The 20,205-nt window shown below is 41.8% G+C and overlaps 1 protein-coding gene across 1 annotated transcript in view; it reads right to left on the reverse strand.

Moving 5' to 3' along the window:
• Window positions 1-4,818: 4,818 nt before the first annotated feature.
• Window positions 4,819-20,205, reverse strand: part of trim62.1 (tripartite motif containing 62, tandem duplicate 1) — a 44,189-nt gene continuing 28,802 nt past the window's right edge. Inside the window, exons 4-6 of the mRNA XM_026932979.3 lie at window positions 17,113-17,369; window positions 16,452-16,567; window positions 4,819-9,949 (exon numbers count right to left, since the gene is read on the reverse strand). Of these exons, the coding sequence (XP_026788780.1) occupies window positions 9,399-9,949; window positions 16,452-16,567; window positions 17,113-17,369 (924 nt within the window). The 3' untranslated portion in view covers window positions 4,819-9,398. The remainder of the gene's footprint in view (window positions 9,950-16,451; window positions 16,568-17,112; window positions 17,370-20,205) is intronic.

The raw sequence follows: 20,205 nt of genomic DNA on the forward strand, positions 1-20,205 counted from the left end.
ACTGTGTGCTATCACTCAAAGGCAGCTGAGTTGTTTTATTTTCTGGATTAGAACACAGCCACTTACTGTCTGAAGCTAGAACACAACACTCAGCCAGAGAATCAGATAAACAACCAGAAAAGATAAGATATAACATTTTAACAACAACATAGAAGTGTTTAAACTGTCTCTGTATGCTAATGGACTAATTTCACATTTAACCAGAAATGTGCATTGAGTGTAGTTTATAGCAAAATTTAAAAAAAAGACAATTTATTTTATGCAATAAGATGAAATGTGTGAAGTTGCAAAGGCATTCCTACAAGGGCTAGGCGATAAGCTATAGATAGTGTGATATAATAACATCATGATACAGTTTTTTAAGGAATTACCGTCATGTGTCAGTGCTGATGTTACAAGCTTTTGTTTCCCTTTCTTTTTCTTCACGAAATAATTAGAATTCTGGATTCTGATTGGTCAGAAGGTGTTGATTAATTTTCTGTAGCAGCAGCTCTGACAGTATTGATGGTCGCGTTCTTATACGCTGTAGTAACAGCTCATTCACAGGGACTTGTACAGCGGACGCTAAACACAAATGGATTAAAAACATGCAATCGTTGATATGGTGAGGTTTTCTGTAAGGAGACTTTATCATTTATGGAAGGAGTCTCCAGTGTCAGCGCTTTGTAACAGTCAGAGGTAAAGCTGTAACTAAGTTTTCCGCCATCTTCAGGACAGAGGAGTTTACGCTTTGTGGTTTCTCAGTACATGACAAGCTGTGTGTTTGTATTTTCAGTTTATTAAGTTTAAAAGAAAGAAAAAAAGTGATGTTAGTGAGGGAACGACTGTTTATAGCTGCTATAATGTCACTGAGAACCGGAACGAACCTGTTTCATGGACGTTCCATGATATTAAATGTATCTATAAACGGATAAATTGCACAGCATGTTGTTTATTCATCATTTAAAAACTGTAATTGTTGAAGAATCACTGTGGTGTAAGAGGAATAAACACATTAGGACATTTCAAAATCAACTATTTTATTCCTTACTAAACTAAATGCTGGACAAAATCTCTGAACCTGTCGTCAGAGATGGCATTAATACCAAAAAAAAAACAAAAACAGTGGATCAGATATCTGATCCTGGAACAAACAGCAAAGACTGAATTGGATTTGGAAAAGAAATGTATTTTTGGAACTGGAAATGTTTACAGATAGAGACTTAACCTTTTTATTTCGCTTGCATTGATTTCATTATATTTATAGTTTATACGTCATTATATTTACAATGTAAGTGAGTTCTGTGTGAAAGAGTTTAACTGTGAAGTGAAAACATTACAATGCTCATTAGTTTTTAAATTAAACATTATTGGAGTATCGGTATTGGCTGACACTCAAGCTTTTCAGTATCGATATCAAAAAAGAAAAAAGATATCGTGCCATTGTACCAACCTTAGGTCCTACATTATCACATGTAACAAAACTGGTCAAGTAATGTTACGATATTAAGATAAAACCAATACGGCAGTTCAAAAGTGTGCATTAATATTTGCACTCGTTGCTTTTTTTTTTAAACTGTGGTGTCTTCTGATGTTAATGTGGGTCTTTTTGAACCATTTTTCTGTTTCTGTTGCCATTTGGATTGATGCAGGATAGATCCATATGCATTTTTAACTTCGTAATTCTTTTTTTTTTTTTTCCCCACCCAGAAATGACGTGGAGCGCAAACGTTTGCACTGAACTTTATGTGTAGAATGTCATATTCAGACACCAAACAAAACCGAGGCTCATTGCTCATCAAAACACATCATCCACAGGTTTTTTTTATCTCATTATTTTCGAATGACGGTCATTTCGGTTCTTTGTGTACTCGACTGTCCCTTCCCTGAATGTTGAGAAAAACAGCCCTGAGTACCTGTCAGTGCCAGCACGATGAAAGGAAAACCTCTGACTCTTCATGCAATTGCGTGTTCCTGTGTGGTGAAGGTGAGACGTATGAAAAAGCCTGTGTGTCATTCAGAGAAGGGGAAAGACGTGCTGAAGCAAGCGCGCTGTGAAAATAATACATCAAACGTTTACCACGGGCTCTTTTCCTCATTCGCTTGCTATTCTCAGAGAACCAGCTGGCTTTTTTTTCTATTCTAGCGTATGTTTGTACAGTAAACCACTCAAACACTGGTCTCTTTTACCCGCAGAACAAAAGCGTCAACACACACACACACACTGCAGGCTCAAAAAGTCAGAAAAATATTAGTAATAATATTTGTATGCATGATGCATTATTTATTATTTTACACCAGTTTTATAATCAGGGTCATTTTTAACACACCTAAGGTGACCTAAAGTGTCTAAAAGAACCAGGTGATTTCTGTGAGTGGTCCAAAAAATATTTGCCCCCCATCTTCCAATGACTGAATACTGAAAAGTGCACTTATAGCCACACTCACTAATCATGAAACCCAGCAGACTGTGGAGAATATCTGACCTTATAAAGCATGTTTTCATTCTGATCTTACTTTCCAATGATTCATGTCCTCCACGTGAGAGTCCTGAAGTTACACCTTTCGACACCAGAGGTCTCCCGGCGCTGCACCATTAAATTTCCACTTCATTCACATGCTGAAAGAAAAGCTGTAGAACCACATTGGTTAAATAACACTCAAAACAACTTTTTTTTTTTTTCTCCCCCCAACATCCACCGGAGGTTCAGCAAGCCACTTTTCACCTTTTTCTAGGAGCGCTTCAGGGTAAATGCTAATCTGACACTACATGAAATTTAATGTGCCAAAGAATTCAGGCCTGTGGAGGCAAATACAACCTACAGGAAGCATGTGACTCACCGACACACACGAATAAACTTGGTGAGATATCGCTCACTAATGCACCGCCTGCACAAAATGAAGAGCAGTTAGAGTTTACACCACTCGTAAAAATAATACAAGTAATACATCACATTAAAATCACACTAAGTACAACAAATAGGATTTACGCAGCTTAGTGTTTGGAATGAATATTTATAGCAACTGTAGCATTTGCATTGCATTAAGGCAATAACAGTGCCATGTGGAGGAAGAACGTTCAGTAGTGAGGTAATAAAACACTCCGTGTTGTGCCATTATAGGATAATAATTAACAATCTGGTGGCGTGATGAACCGGAGTCACTGTTACCACAAGGAAATTGATTATTTTCCCATAACCGCGCATCCTGAAGTGTTTTATTCCCCTTACACCACAGCAATTTGTTAATCATTACCATTTTTAATTGACGATACACTGTACTTTTTAAAAGCTTGTCATATTACAGAGGAACCACAAAGCGTAAACTCGTCTGTCCTGAAGATGTACGTCTTTACTTCTGACTGTTACAAAGCGCTGACACTGGAGACTCCTTCCATAAATGTTATGTAAACGTCTCCTTACAGAAAATTTCACCATATCAATGATTACACACTCGTTTTATAGTCATAGACATAGTCAAGATCATATTTCCTGCTTTTACTGTTACTAGGTGTAGATATTGATCTGGCAATGTGTCAAGTCTAACAGAACTTGACAGTCGTCGCTTTAAGCAGTAGAGTGTTTGTGCGTTTAAAACACTGCAGGCATTTCTAGTGAAGGAGCATCAGAGAAGATCACAAACAAAATAAAAAAGGATCGAGTTTCTAAAGCAGATCTGATAAACATCGACTTGAAATTTAATAAACTTGAGAAGTTAAGCGCTATGAAGCTGAGGTACAGGGTTTTTTTCTTACCCAGAAATGATAGGGGATGCAAGTTTTTACACACAACTGTGTATCTTTAATAAAATCCGAGTACTATAGAAAAGATATACCTGCGGAAACAAGACGGAAATCTGAAAGAAAATTTATACAAAACTTAGAAATAGCTTTATAGCTTTAAATAGTTGTTTAAGGCTTTGAACAGTACATTGAATATGCAAAAAAGAAAAAGAGAGAGAGAGAGATTTAGACTAAACAAACAAGCAACCCCATTTTTGTCAGAAATAAATTAAAAACTATATAGCAAGTATTCCCTGGATGTTACCTTGTTAATGCTGTATGTATGTATTTTTACAGTTATGTCTCATTATCATTGCTAAATAAATTCATTTTAAAAATATTTTTATAATTAAAAGATGATCTTATTTTGTGAAGCGTTGTTGCCTTCATTTCTGTAACTTCACTTTATTCTGTAGGGTTCAAATCCAGAGACTGAGCTGGTCAAGCATTTCTACATACAGCCAAGTTGTAACCTCCCGGCAGAGGCAACCAGGCATTGTGCTTAAATGTTCTGGTATTCTGTGGAATTCATGCTGCCATTATACAACAGTATTATTTTTAAAGAAAGAATGATTCCTGTTAGACGAAAGGATTTTTTAAAAAAGAGAAATATACAATAATTTCTGCCCATTCTATTGAAGGGTGCCAATATTATTGGACTTGGCTTGCAGCATGGCCAAACAGGTCAATGTGTGTCCAAACAGTAGTATTAATTACGTGATACTCGAGAGCTCCTGATAAACAGTATCCTGAGTTTGGCTAGTTGTTTCTCCACGCCGATGTTAAACTGATTAAATTAAAAATGCAAGACGGATCGATTCGTCTGACGTTACGGCTTTTGTTCTGAATATGAGAAGCACTGCATAAACAAACAAACAAACAAACAAACAAACAAACTGCTGTCCTCTCAAAATAAAGAAATACTGTGTTCATAGTGAGATTAGCATCAGCCAAACCAATAACGCTGGAAAAGGTAACGAAGTGCAATAGATGCGTTCATAAATCCATGAAATGTTCTCGTCTTCTAGACCACAATAAAGAGACGACGCGCCACGTCGTTGGTTTCACCATTCTTTATTCATACAGTAAAACATTTTTCTCATGAACGTCCAGCAGCGAGAGCACACCACAGTGCGTTTACACAACGATGGGTGCAAAGCATCAGTCATCCGGACACACAATCATCAGATTCATCACCGTTATAATCATTATAGTAAACATTGTAAAATGCATGATATATCTCACGTTTCCCCAAAACCATCTAATAACAAGAGCTGATTGCCTCGGATAAACGGCACCAGCCCTACACAACTGTACAGATCCCTGCTCCAGATGTGCTGCTTTACACATCCCATAATGCTGGGCGCTGCCCAAACCCTTTAAACACAAACAGAGCAAACATTACACACACACACACACACACACACACACACACGGAATAATATAAATAACCCAAGAGTGCAGAGGTAAATACATGGAATGAAGAATGAAAAGAAAAAAAGAGTGAAGGCAAAAACAATTAAGTTTGGTCTACATTAACACTAACAGTGCCAATAATTAGTGCTCGCAGTGTCACAGAAACGCATTTATATCTATTTTATCCTCTCAGCTCATGTTCTTGGTCAGCTTTGTACAAATCTTTTTCTTGGTCTGGAACTCTCCACTACTGTGCAGCGACTTTTTCTCGGATATTTTAATTTATGTTATGGTAGAATTGAGGGATGGACAAATATATATATATATATATAAAACCACCACCACTTTAGAGCACAAACGTCGGCCTTGGCATTCGAGTCACCACTTCATTTTACCCAGGGTGCCAATACTTACGGGTTGGCTTACCTAAACAGTAGCATTAATTAGCCGTGATACTCAAGAGCTCCGCATTGGCTAGTTGTTTGTCTAATTCTAACATGGCCGCACACCTGGAGCGAACTCGTCTCCTCTTCTTCATCTCCACCTCCAGTGTTAGTCGGATTTCCTCTATCTCGCATCCTTAAATGCTGGGAATCGAGCTTTCCTCTACGATCGACTGCACGCTAGTGTGTTTGTTTTGGACCGCCCACTTTTCTCAAGCCAATCGAATCCCAATAAACAAAACCGAAGTCCCGCCAGTTCAAATATGTGACTGAAATATGCATTCCACAGAGTCTTTAAAGCAGATTCTGTGTCTGGACAAAACAAGTTAGCAGTGAATTAATGATCAGATGAGTTTGTGGCTTTGCACCTGTAAATAACTCAGCCATCTAAGGCACTGTGTTTATAAGAACGGTGTTAACTTCTGACTGAAAAATAGAGATGCACACCCAGCATCCTAGCGCCTTCATATAATAAATAACCTGGGAACTGGAAAAGAAGTGAAACAAAAGCAGAGAAACTCAGAACATGAACCTAATTTTTTTAAAAAGTGAGTCCTGTTCATTAACATCACTGCCTTTTGTCTACAGGTTGTGCATCAGGACCAATATAACGACTGCTGACGACTGTAGCTTAAATCTGTCTGAGCGCTGTTCGACAAGCCTCATCGAACTTATCGCTTATAAAATCATTTACAATAGTGGAGTGAAACACCAAAGTAGTGATCCACAAACTAACATCTGGTAGGAGTCATCCTCAGCTGACAGGACTGATGCTGTTATTAAGGCATGGAAGAGCGTTTAACCAAGTATTAGGGGAAAAAATTACACATGCAACTCTTTTTTTTTTTCTCTGGGGAGCTAATATTTAAGCCTGTCCTGAGTTTTGTACTTTGTTTATCTCAACTACATGAGATATTTACGGTCAAAGCAGAGGTGCCAATATTGCTAACAAGAAAATCCTAGAAAAGAAATCTTAAAGAAGCAGAATTTTGTATGTCGATGGACGAGACGGCGATTCACTTTTTCAAAGCAACTGTTAACAAAAAAGTCAAAAAATTCACTACATAATATTAAACAGCTTCTCCATTTCTTTATCTGATCAAAGAGACCATAATCCTTCCTTCTTGCTTTCTGTTGGTTCACAAAATGGAGGCTTGTGTATTCACAGTTCAAAGGTCGCTGATATAAAGTCGAAAGCAAAAGTAACCACGACGAGAAGTGAAACTGCACCTCTCACTTGCCAAGTCCTTTCCCTTTCAGTGAATCAGCTTTCCTGCCAGGCGAATATTTTCTGGTGCCTTATCTGAAAAAACAGAATGAAGTAATCCTCAGGTCGTTCCCACATCACTGTAGCAAGGGGTCAAAAATCATAAATGCTACGGATAAACCGTAAATTTTGGCACCCCTTTAAATTGCACACAGCCAGCGGAAGAAGCTTAACCAAGTATTAGAGCTCACACACGAGAAGCTAATATTTATATCTAATCTGTGAGTTTTATACTGGCCTGAGTGTCAGGGTTTGCATTAGACATTCATTTTTAAAGTCACAAAGTCACATGATCATGAACTTTTTTTGTCCAGTGCACGTTTTCCTGGTACGCTATAGTGGGAAGCGGTTATTGCTGATGTGGGAACAAAACCACAAATACAAAGAAATTGTAAAGGCTCCCTGAAGCATTAGCACAAAAGAAGCCACATTTTATAATTAGGCCGTAGAGAATATCGTCGTAGCGAATGTTTACACTGCAGTAGTGGCAACATCCCTTCAGGGCAAACAAATGAGGAACAAAGTGCGTTCACAAACAGACGTAGTGTTCTTTAGAAAAAACAATTGTGCAGGACTTTCATGTAAGACTCTAAAGGCAGAACCCACGAGGTATCTGCCTCCACTGAACACACCACAACAGAAAAAAACCCAACAACATTAACTATTTACATGAAAAATAGAAATAAAAATGTTTGGCCCTTGTGTTTTTTTTTTTTTAAATATACATGGAATGGATTGAGTTTGAATTTGCAAAATCAAGCAACTGCCTCGCACCATTTCTGCCTCGTTAAACGTGCTCGAGTTGACAGATGGCCCGATGCAGTAACAGCCCTTGCTTGTTTTAACACACTGACCGTCCCACTGAGACGTCCAGAGGAACAACAGCGTGACTTGGAATAAAGAAATAAGAAATGAACACGAGTAGAATAAATTTAAAAAGATGGGAATAGGATCAGAAGAGCGTAGAGTCACTCGGTCACCTGCAATACGTTCAAAAACGTCCTGTTTTATACCACAGCCATGTCGAATTCTTGATTCTGATTGGTCAGAATGTGATTCATTTTCTATAAGAGTGCGGGTTTTTATTAACCATTATCGTTTCTATAGTAACAGCTCATTCACACGGACTTGAATGAAGGAATATCTACACAAAATCAAAGACTAATAAATTGTGATATAGCAAAAAATTTAATCGTTAATATTATTATTTAATCGTTGAAGTTTTCTGTAATTAGACATTTATTTAACGTTTACTGAAGGAGTCTCCAGTTCTACACCACGGAAAGTCTTCAGAAAACAGGAAATTACCTTTTTTTGTGGTTTCTCGGTAACATGACTCGCCTCGTTTTTTTTTTGTTGTTGTTGTTGGTCTTATCACTTTGAAGAGAGAGGAAAAAAAAAAAGAGACGCTGGTGAAGGAAAGACTGTTTACAGTTGCTATAATGTAAGTGAGAACCTGTTTCATGGGCAATCCACAATATTAAACGTAACTATGAACGGATAAAAAGTGCGACGTGTTGTTCTTCACTTGTGATCTCTGGCTGTGGTATAAGGGGAATAAAACACCTCAGGTCATGCTGTTATAACACAGTGTTCAACTTCTGGGTGGGAACTGTAACTCTGCTGTGTTTTATTCCTCACGTAACCGACAGGTGACGCGAGTTCGTTCTTCCTGCAGCGTCCTGAAGCTCAAACAGGACAAGAAACTGAAGTGTCAGGGACAGAGTCACCTCAAACACTCACACACCCACACACTCGGACACGCTGCAATTACTGCTGGTCGATTGCAAAGACCGCTGCCCTGGATAAATGTCACCTGAGCAGCAGAACACCTGCCATTGTCATCACAGCGGGGAACGGAAGAGAATAAAAGCCATTAAAAAAACCACAGTCTTATCTCATTAATCACCGGGAAATGCACAAGATTTAAATGTGTACAAAAAAAAAGAGAAAAGAATAGTGGTATACAGTACAGGACATTCCACAGGACACACCAAAGCTGAGTGCACGATGAATAAAAAGCGACATTTCTTCACATCTTGAGCTGCAATACAACAGAAGCTCTCCCTCTCTCTCTCTCTCTCTCTCTCTCTCTCTCTCTCTCTCACTGAGCAGAAGAAGGCTGAGAGTGAGCACTTGGCCTCTGGAGGTTGACAGGATATGAGTCGGAGCATTGTGTGTGTGTGTGTGTGTGTGTGTGTGTGCGCGGAGCAGCTGGGAGAGTGAGAGGGCCACGGCACGATTACAAATGACCAGAACACTGAATGTACAAAAAGCCCACAGAGGAAATGTCGCATCAGAAGTGTGCAGGAATTTCCATCGCTGTTTCCAATGCACCACACTGTCGAAAGCTAGAATTGAAAAATATTCGCGAGGTCACGGTGCTGTAAAGCGTGTCTGGCATTTTCAACCAGAACTTAACAATGCACCCAGAGCACCCCAAAAAAAAAAACAAAACAAAAAAAACCACTATTGTTCTTTTGAAGACTGAAGGTTGAATCGGATGGGCAGCCTATAGTCGCACGGTGTTGATCCGTAACGGCTGCACGTTCTTTCCGTTGGCGTGACTCTGACCGGGGCTGAAGTACGGGAACAGCTTAGTGGGAAACTTCTCTCGGTACGTGTAGAGCCAGGACATGTCGTCGGCATTGTAGAAGACCAGCAGGCCTTTGGGGTAGTCTAGGTACACGCCCACTTTCTCCAGCTTGCTTTTGACGTTGAGGCGGGTCCAGGGCTCGGTGCAGGCGCTGTACTGGTTGCCGTCGTGCATGACGATGCAGTAGAAGCCGCGGCTCGGGCTGATCTGAATGCTGCCCTTGCGGCTGACCGTCTCGTTGGCCACGCCGATCATCCACTGGGTCTTCTCCGAGACCATCACCTCCCAGTAGTGCACCCCCGAGCAGAAGCCCTCGGCCCCCAGCACGGACACCTCCACGTCGAAGCGGCGCGGCGAGTCCTGCAGAGGCTGCGGGTGCAGGTTCCCGTACGCCACTATGGTGCAGTCGTCAGACAGGATCAGTCTCTGGTGGGCCGTCAACGGGTCCAGTGTCAAAGCGGCAGGCACTGGAACGGTAGGGAAGACAAAAACAATTCCATTAAAGGAGCAGCAGGTAATATTTTGCGCCCTTTGCTGCCTGTGAGGTGAACTATGCTGAAGTCTTCAATAAGACGACGCTTTACGTCTACACTCATGACTCACCTTCCGCAGCTGTAGATGATCCACATGGATACTCTAAAGATCTGCACTTCCCATAAACAGTCCTACTCTTAATCTCACCCGGATGCTGTAGATTTGTGCCTAAGAGCTGCTGCTGTAATCATAAAGACTTGTGTAAAGCTGCTCTGTGACAATGTTTACTGTTAGAAGCGCTATAGAAATAAAAAGTAATCAAAACTAAAATACAGAACTAATACATCATTCATGGCAGACACACATTTTTTACGTGCTAATGTGCAGAAAGTGGTTTAACACACGCCATTTCCAGTGTGAGATGCTAAATTGCTTTGATTCAGCTTTATTTAAAAAAAAAAAAAATTAAAAAAAAAAAAATAATAATAATAATAATAATAAGGGAACCATTTAGGGTTCTTTGTACACTTAGACCTTCAGAAAAAGTAAACAGAAGCCTAACGGATAAAAAGTACGACGTGTTGTTCTTCACTTGTGATCTCTGGCTGTGGTATAAGGGGAATAAAACACCTCAGGTCATGCTGTTATAACACAGTGTTCAACTTCTGGGTGGGAACTGTAACTCTGCTGTGTTTTATTCCTCACGTAACAGACAGGTGACGCAAGTTCGTTCTTCCTGCAGCGTCCTGAAGCTCAAACAGGACAAGAAACTGAAGTGTCAGGGACAGAGTCACCTCAAACACTCACACACCCACACACTCGGACACGCTGCAATTACTGCTGGTCGATTGCAAAGACCGCTGCCCTGGATAAATGTCACCTGAGCAGCAGAACACCTGCCATTGTCATCACAGCGGGGAACGGAAGAGAATAAAATCCATTAAAAAAACCACAGTCTTATCTCATTAATCACCGGGAAGATAAAATGTGTGGAAAAAAGAGAAAAGAATTGTATACTTAGACGTAGAATATTAAAAAACTGTCCAGACTCATTGCATACTTTATAAAGTATCTCTGAAGTTACTGGAAGGTTATCAGTCTAGAAATAAAAACAGTTAAATATATTCCAGGCTGCCGCTTTAAAATCCATTTCCTTATCCCCTTTTCCAACTTCCATTATCACTGCGCCGTCCTGCAGTGATCTAATAAAACATTCCAGGAGGTTTAGTTGTTTAGTTGCTGCATGGTTTAGTTGCAGGATCAGAATTGGCTCTGGTTTCCTGCTGTGAGCTTTTCTTCCCTGGCAGCGAGAGAGAGAGAGAGAGAGAGAGGGAGAGAGAAAGAGAGAGAGAGAAACAGTGAAAGACAGACAGAGACAGACTGAAAGGGATAGAGGGTGAGACAGACAGACAGAGATGAAGAAGACAGAAAGACAAACAGAGAGCTAGACAGAGAGCGTGAAAGAGAGAGACAGAAAGACAGATCGACATATAGATAAGGAGAGAGAGAGAGAGAGAGAGAGAGAAACAGAGAGAGAGAGACAGAAAGACAGAGAGAGACAAAAAGAGAGACAGAGAGAGACACAGCCAGAAAGAGAAAGAGAGAGAGAGACAGAAAGAGGCAGAGAGAGAGAGAGAGAGAGAGAGAGAGAGAGAGAGAAACCGTGAAAGACAGACACAGAGACAGACTGAAAAGGATAGAGGGTGAGACAGACAGACAGAGATGAAGAAGACAGAAAGACAAACAGAGAGCTAGACAGAGAGCGTGAAAGAGAGAGACAGCAAGACAGATCGCATACAGACAGAGAGACATACAGACAGAGAGACATATAGATAAGGAGAGAGAGAGAGAGAGAAACAGAGAGAAAGAGAGAGAGAAAGACAGAGAGAGACAGAAAGAGAGAGAGGGAGACAAAAAGAGAGACCGAGAGAGGGACAGAGAGAGAGAGAGAGAGAATCAGAGAGAGGGAGAGAGAGAGACAGAAAGAGGCAGAGAGAGAGAGAGAGAGAGAGAGAGAGAGAGAGGGAAAGAGAGAGAGAGAATCAGAGAGAGGGACAGCCAGAAAGAGAGAGAGAGAGAGAGAGAGAGAGAGAGAGAGAGAGAAAGACAGAGAGAGAGAGACACAGCCAGAAAGAGAAAGAGAGAGAGAGACAGAAAGAGGCAGAGAGAGAGAGAGAGAGAGAGACAGAAAGAGGCAGAGAGAGAGAGAGAGAGAGAGAGAGAGAGAGAGAGCTCCTCATCATCACTCATATGTGCTGATGCAGCTCCTCCATCCAGCTCCAAGCAGGAACATTATTACTCACAGCATCCACCTCCACTCCACAGCGCTCACGACGGTCACACAGTGATTGCTTTCATCTGACAAACTCAAACTCCCTCTCATTCCATCTTCAAATTCTGAGCACACACACACAGAGAGAGAGAGAGAGAGAGAGGGAGAGAGAGAGAGAGAGAGAGAGAGAGAGAGAGAAAGAGCTGCTCTGTATGCCTGTTATGTTTCTCTGCTACAATGCCCAGAGGTATTGTGGTGGCTGGAGAATGTGCAGGGAATTTGAAAAAAAGAAAAAGAAGCTGCCCTTGAGGTGGAGGTGAGTTCTCGTAAGCTTGGCTCCTGCATGCAAATAACCTCAACACGAACGCCTGCATGTGTAATTTTACTAACACTCACCCTTTCCTCGATGACATATTTAGAAATATGTAGAGTAACTAAAAGAGCCTGAGAGGCGCGTGCTGTGTCTCGGTCTGCTGGGACCGGCCGAGCTGCTCGTGCTGCTGACTGAGGAACAAAAAAACAAAAAGTTCATCCATCAGCCATCGCCTGCCAGGCACAGTCCCAGAGAGAGCGAGTGTTCAGTGTGTGCCAGCTCACCACGGGTCCGAACAAACACACTGACCCGACCACGCCGAAGAAAACAAACAGGGTTCAACTGGAGACCAGTCCAAAGACGGCATGCGAACAGGGAAGGAGCGCCGGCTAGCTCGGCTAAATACAACGAGTATCTACTAACATCTTTTTCATTTTCTGAAGGAAATCCACAATGACTGCAGGAATGAGTGAATGAAAGAAAGAAAAAACATGAGGAAAATGTGCAATAAGAGAGAAAGTGAGAAGAAAGAAAGAAATAATGTGAAATATGATAAAATGATGGGAAAGAAAGAGGGGAGGAAAAAAGAAAAGAAGTAAGGCCTGGGAGGGAGGGAGGGAGGGAGGGAGGGAGAGAAACAGAATGAGAGAAAAGCAGCACGGAATAAAAGATAAGAAAAGAGAAAATAGGACAATAAGAGAAAATTACATGAGATAGAAAGAAAGAAAAATTTTTTAGATTAGATTCAACTTTATTGTCATTGTGCAGAGTGCAAGTACAGAGCCAGTGAAGTGATGTGAAATAATGTGAAATAAGGAGATGGAAAGACAGATAAAAAGGAGGAAAGAAAGAAAAGAAAAAGACAGAAATGAAGGAAGGAAGGAAGGAGAAACATATGCAAGAAGAGCCCAAGAAAAAAGAATAAAGAAAAAAGACAAAAGACAAAAGAAAGAAAGAAAGAAAGAAAGGTGCTACAGTGTGCACCTGCACTGTGTGCGAGTTTAAAACGAAGCTGCTGATTGGTCGGCTGTGAAGCTCACAGTGACATTACTACCAGCCGTTAAACTTAAAATGTGTTAAAAATTAATAAATAAATTTGATCAGAATTAAAAACAGATCGATTCTCGCTGAAAAGAGTTTTGAGTCTGGACACTGAATTAAGAGTTAGGAGGAGGAGGAGAAGGAGGAGAAATAATACAAACATTGGCTGTGGTTCAACAAATCCCGTGACTTATTCCCGAAACATCTGGCTAATTCTGAGAGCAGCTGTGAATCCGTGGCCGTGCTGAAGCAGTGTGCTCTGTCCTGAAGCACGTTGTGTGGTAGCGCTGCAGAGGCAACGTGAGGCAACACTTACACGAGGAATGGAGCGGTACGAAAGCTTCTCTCTCTCTCTCTCTCTCTCTCTCCCTCTCTCTCTCACCAATATTCCTCCCTGCGCTGACATGAGGCGGGCGTGGAATTATTCACGTCTAAACAACACTGCCTTGTTTTCCTCCAGCCCCATAGATAGGCACGCCTGTCAGAGACGGAGAGGAAAAAATCCGTGAAACGTTTCCATCCGTCCTATTTATAGCCGAGCCTGGAGCAGGGACAGAGGATGGGATGTTGTTTCCATTCAATGACAGTTTGAGCATCAGGTAGCACATTAATATTTCAGGCTGCCTCTCTCAAAACACACACACGGACACACACACACACACGGATACACACGGACACACACACGGACACGGCCACACACACACGGACACGGCCACGGCCACACACACACGGACACGCACACACACGCGCGCACACGCGCACACACGCGCACACACGCGCACACACACGCACACACACGCACGCACACACACGCACACACACGCACACGAACGCATGGACACATACATGGACACACACGGGGACACACACACACGGACACGGGGACACACACACGGGGACACACACACGGGGACACACACACGGGGACACACACACGGGGACACACACACACACACACGGACGCATGGACACATACATGGACACACACGGACACAGACACACACACAGACACACACACACAGACACACGGACGGACAGACACACACGGACAGACACACACGGACAGACACAGACACACACGGACACACACAGACACACACAGACACACGGACAGACACACACGGAATCCAAGGTCTAAAGCAACACCCTGGAGGTCTGTCCAGAACAGGCTAAAGGAAAGCTAAAGAATTACAAAAAGTGAAAAAAAGAAAAAGGATCAGACAGCACGCTAATAATCCCAAAAATCCATCTCGGCGCTACAGGGTAGACGCTGCGGTGTCATTACTGAGCTCGGGAGAGATGGATCTGAACTGATTGTTTCATTCTGCACACAGTCGAGGAGGCTCGGCGACGGCCCGCGCTCGCTTCACTCACCGCAGATGATTTGCAATTGGAGAACTGATTGAAGAGTGTGAGATTTTTTTTCTCTGCTATAACGGAGAAACGTTGGAAAGAGCAGACAGAGAAGCTTGCCAGAAATCTACACCTCTTCTTGCATACACTTATTAAAAAACCGAACCAAAAGCCAAAATCCTGCAGTGGTTTGTTTGTCTGCGCCAGAATTCTTTCCAGATTCCGTGATAATGTAATTTGTCAGTAACGTATGAGAAGCTGAATTCTAAATAAGAAAGCTTTTTCCACAGAAAACGCTGATTATGTTATCGGACTCATGAAGTGAAACCGAATGCAGCTTTAAGAGCTGATATGAAGCACCAGCCGTCTTTAAAGTCACCAATCTTAGGAAGTCATGCTAACAAAACCACGTCGCAAAGGAAGAAAATTTCAAACTGACTGTTTATATATTACTCACACCAAACCCTAACCAAAATACATGTACATGTCCGGTAAGGGCGGGGCGATATGGCATAAATATCATATCGTGATTCTTGTATCACGATATAAAGGTTTGGGTTAGGGTTAGTGAGCAAAAAGTGAGCAAAGCAGCACAAAAAAAAAACTGTCATTAATAATAATTATAAATTAGAATTTTGTATTATTTGTATTATTATGTATTTTATGAATACATTTGATAAAATATAAACGCTAAAAAATATTAACACTGAAAAAAAGGGAAGTATTTCACAATACTTCAGCTGCTTCCAGTCAGATTGTAATTATTTAGGGTTTTTTAAGGGTTTTTTTTTTTAATTTAACAAAAAGATATTCACAATATTTCAGAAAAGATATTTAATTGTGATAAATTATATCACAATATCGATACAATATCATCAGCTAGCACCCAGCTCTAATGTCCGCTCTTCTGAAGATACCAGAATGTCGAATTAGCTAACGCTAGTATATATTTAATGCACACACACACACACACACACACACACACACACACACACACACACACATATATATATTTAACACCAGTTAACTATTTATTAGGGATGCCACAGAAACATTTCAGCCAACAGGAAGATTTTGAAAGTCATCAAAAAATTGTAATTATATTTGCAGAATATGATTCGCGCACACACACACACACACACACACACACACACACACACACACACACACACACACACACACTGGAGTCTGTAAGTCCCTGACACTAAAGGACAGGGTACAAACCGCTCTGAAACACCAATGTTGATTTTAATGAGTTTTGCCAGCATTAACAACAGCATGACACATGACTACCGTCCCTTTAATCAGTTACAGGGTTATCAATGTTGTTTTTCATGGTTTGATAAAGTGTAAACTGTCGTAAAACAGAACAAACAGCCTGGCATTAATGATTAACCTCGCCTCAGCCTCGTCTCGCCCCGAATGCACAAATCCTGCCTGCTGCTGGGCCGACGACAGCGGCTTCCCGTCTGAATTTCAGGAAATGGAAATGTAGGAAATGGAAATGGAAAGTTACCTGGAGAGATATCCTGGAACAGAGACTTCCAGATTGTGTACTGTAACGGACCCATGTATTTAGATGTCGGAAAATCTTCATAGGTAAGGTTGGTTTCGTGTATTTTGCCTTTTATTCTGTAGAGAAACAAGAAAATATTTGTTTAGTCAAGTTGCGTCCTTATTATTCAACAGGACATACACATTTCCCCAAATACAGCTCAGCTGCTCAGACTGTCATTAGATCTAACCTCACATTTATCACACCATGCACTCGCCCATATGGTCACTCATCTGCTCTACATGTTTAGCTAAATAAAAAGAGGGACCTTCATATATCAAGCAATGCTCAAAATATTTACATAATTAACCTTAGATAGCCTGTTCATCCCCGTCTACTGCTGCTCCTATCAGCTCTTCACTCTCGTCTACTTGTCTCCATCAACTTGTCACAAAAACACACCGAGTTATAGATTTTAATTTTAAATATCCTGACTTGCCTTGGTATCTTCCACCAGCAATACCTTCCACGAATCACTTGCTCTCTGACCAGCGTTTACAAGAGAAGGAGACAAGGCGTTATAGACTGAAAATCGAACCACTATTTAAACCCCTCCCTCCCTCATCACTTTCCCTCTGAACCCCCCTACCCCTCCCACGTCGTCCACCGTCCTCGCCCCTACCTTTCGGCCGTGAGCGCCACCCCTTCCAGAAACTCGTGGCGTCCGGTTTCGCTGAGCTTCTCCTGCAGGATCTGGATGCCCTCCTTGACGTCGCGGAGCTGCTGGCTGTAGCGCTGGATCTTGTGCTCGATGTCGGACAAGGTGCGAGCCGTGTCGGCCTCCAGTTCCTCCAGCATGCTCTTCTGCCTCTCGCGCAGGAAGCGGTGCAGACGCTCAAACGCCTCGCCAATCGTGGCTCGCAGGCTTTTAGCTGAGGACTGCAGAGACAGAGAGACAGAGAGAGAGGGAGAGAGAGGGAGAGAGAGAGAGAGAGAGAGAGAGTGTGAATAGAACATGTGATTATGAATCTATTCACAGTAAATATGAATATCATTAAGTTACACTGTAATTAAGTAACCACTTTTTGATTGGTTTTATATTAAAAGCAAGCCGGAGATAAAAACAAAAGAAAACATTTATTCAGAGCAGTGAACTAGAAAGTAAAACAGCTTCAGGCCACGTTTTATACACATTAAAGACACCATGTAAGGAATAAATCACTCCATGTCATGCTGTTATAGGAAAGTAATCAGCAATGGAGCAGCGTTACTGTTACCACATTGAAGATGATTATGTTTTTTTACTCCTCTTATACATCAGTTAACAAGTGAGGGGCTGTTATCCCTTACACTATAGGAGCTAGAAACTACAAAATACAGCGTCCTCTGTCCCGAAGATGTCTGATAACTTGAAGATGCAGCTTTACCTCTGACTGTTGCAAAGCACTGACACCGGAGACTCCTTCCATAAATGATAAATAAATGTCTCCTTACAGAAAACTTCATCATATCAATGTTTACAGGCTTTTTTCTTTTTAAAGTTTATGTGGAATGTTTGCCATATAAGTCCCTGCAAATGAGCTGTTACTATAGAAACGATACATCAGAGTTGATGTTACAGAAAATTACACATTCTGACCAATCAGAGTCGAGAATTCAACCGTGCTGTGGTATAATATAACAGCCTATGAAAGAGCAATTATCCTTGCCAAAGATGGGCGAATATGGTAAGTCAGGCTTACGAAACAGACGACAGTGTGGATAAGATCGAGCTGTCTGGAGATCGAACGCCTCCATCTGCTGTGTTAGTCATGGACAGTGTGTACTAGCATGTGAGTAAGCTGACAGGTAGATAAATGCTAGGTATTAAACAACTGTACACTTTGTCGGGAAGATGAGCAAGGTATTGCCAAACTCCGAAGTCAAAACAGTGTGGGATTTTTTTTTTCCCTGGGGAGAGGAGACGAAGTCCAAACGTATGACACATCTCCAAACAAAAAGGAATCACGTCCATTAGAGCATCAAGCATATCATAAATCAGTGCAAGGAAAGAGATCCAAAACCGCCACGGGGTAAAACGAGCTTTCTCACATAAGAGAATGCTGCAACATTCTGCCTTCTTGACATCAGCATGTTGCCTCTCATCGAGCAAAGGGAAGAGAAGAACAGAGGCGTGTAATTAACTACAAAGCTGCATTTACCTGCAGGTAATCTGCCTCGAGAAAAAAAAAAAAAAAAAACAAAAAAAAAAAACAAAAACAACTGCCCTCTTCATCCTCAAAGCACCCAATGCTCAAACAGAAATTTATTTCCTGGCCACATGGAGGCTGAAATCTCATTAAGATGATTCCAACCCCCAACTGAGGAAGGATCTGCACTATTCCCCTGGGCGGGTTTGCACACCTGGTGATGCTTGATGGATGAGCGATGTTTACTGATGCTCTAATGATGTCGAGTTCTTGATGTTGAGCTCTGTGAGAGATCTACTTCAGTCGGAGACTACGAGAGCTATGAGCTATTTAAAGTATCCTAGCCTGCAGATGCTAGGTCTTCCTGCAGCTCGCTCCCCTGAGCATCTGCTAATCAAGCCCACCTCCCCGCAGAGCCTCTCGATCAGACGCAACGACGGCACTTCAGCCCATAAACAGCATCAACGCTGAGCTGAAACTGGAGTGGGTTTGCTAAAGTTTGCTGAAGGTAACCTTCTAAAAACAAAAGTAATGCTGCAAGAACTAAACAAGAGGTTAACTGCCAATTACGAGGTTAACCTCTTACATACAGTATCTGGCCAAAAATATGTGTCCCGTTCCAGATTTATTCCCCTTTGCTGTTATAATGAGCTCCACTCTTCTGGGAAGGCTTTCCACTAGATGTTGGAGTGTGGCTGTGGGGATTTGTGTTCATTCAGCTACAAGAGCATTAGTGAGGTCAGGCGCTGATGTTGGGATGTCGAGGAGGTCTGGGGTTCAGTCGGTGTTCCAGTTCATCCCAAAGGTGTTCAGTGGGGTTGAGGTCAGGGCTCTGTGCAGGACACTCGAGTTCTTCCACTCCAACCTTCACACACCATGTCTTCATGGAGCTCACTTTGTGCACAGGGGTATTGTCATGCTGGAACAGGTTTGAGCCTCTTAGTTCCAGTGAAGGGAAACTAATGCAACCGCATGCAGAGATGTTCTGTACAGTTGTGTGCTCCCAACTTTGTGGCAACAGTTCGAGGAAGAACCACATATGGGTGTGATTTTCAGGTGTCCACAAACTTTTGGCCATAAAGAAGAGGTCAGTTTGTAGGCGTGGCCGACCGTCACCAAAAGGAATGAAGGAGCAACCAGAGAACCATGCTGGTGTCCAGATGCTGTATGGGTGGTGGATTAATTCATCATGGGTGTATCACAAGTGTATATCTAATAAACTGGCAGTATCTTGTGATTCTCTGCTGCACAACAGTATTTTTTATGTCTCCCTCTCTCCACACCTACTCTGATAAACAAGCAACAATCTACTCTGTTATCTCAGGCATGGAAAAATGACTAGCTCAGATGCCAAGGACAAGCAGATTACGTGTCTGGGCTAGCAGTGTATTTTATTTGTAGTTGCCCAAAGACAAGCAGGTTCAGTAGTGATGATGATGTAGCATTCACCAGCTTTTTTTTTTTTCCCCCTCATCCAGCAAGCTAAGACAGAACAAACCACTGCACTACAGACGATGCAGATGGATTTATTTACTACACAGCCTGATTACACAACCTGATTAATAATATTTCCAGGCAACTAAGAC

The sequence above is a fragment of the Pangasianodon hypophthalmus genome, chromosome 20 (assembly GCF_027358585.1).
Source record: "Pangasianodon hypophthalmus isolate fPanHyp1 chromosome 20, fPanHyp1.pri, whole genome shotgun sequence".
NCBI lineage: Eukaryota > Metazoa > Chordata > Actinopteri > Siluriformes > Pangasiidae > Pangasianodon > Pangasianodon hypophthalmus.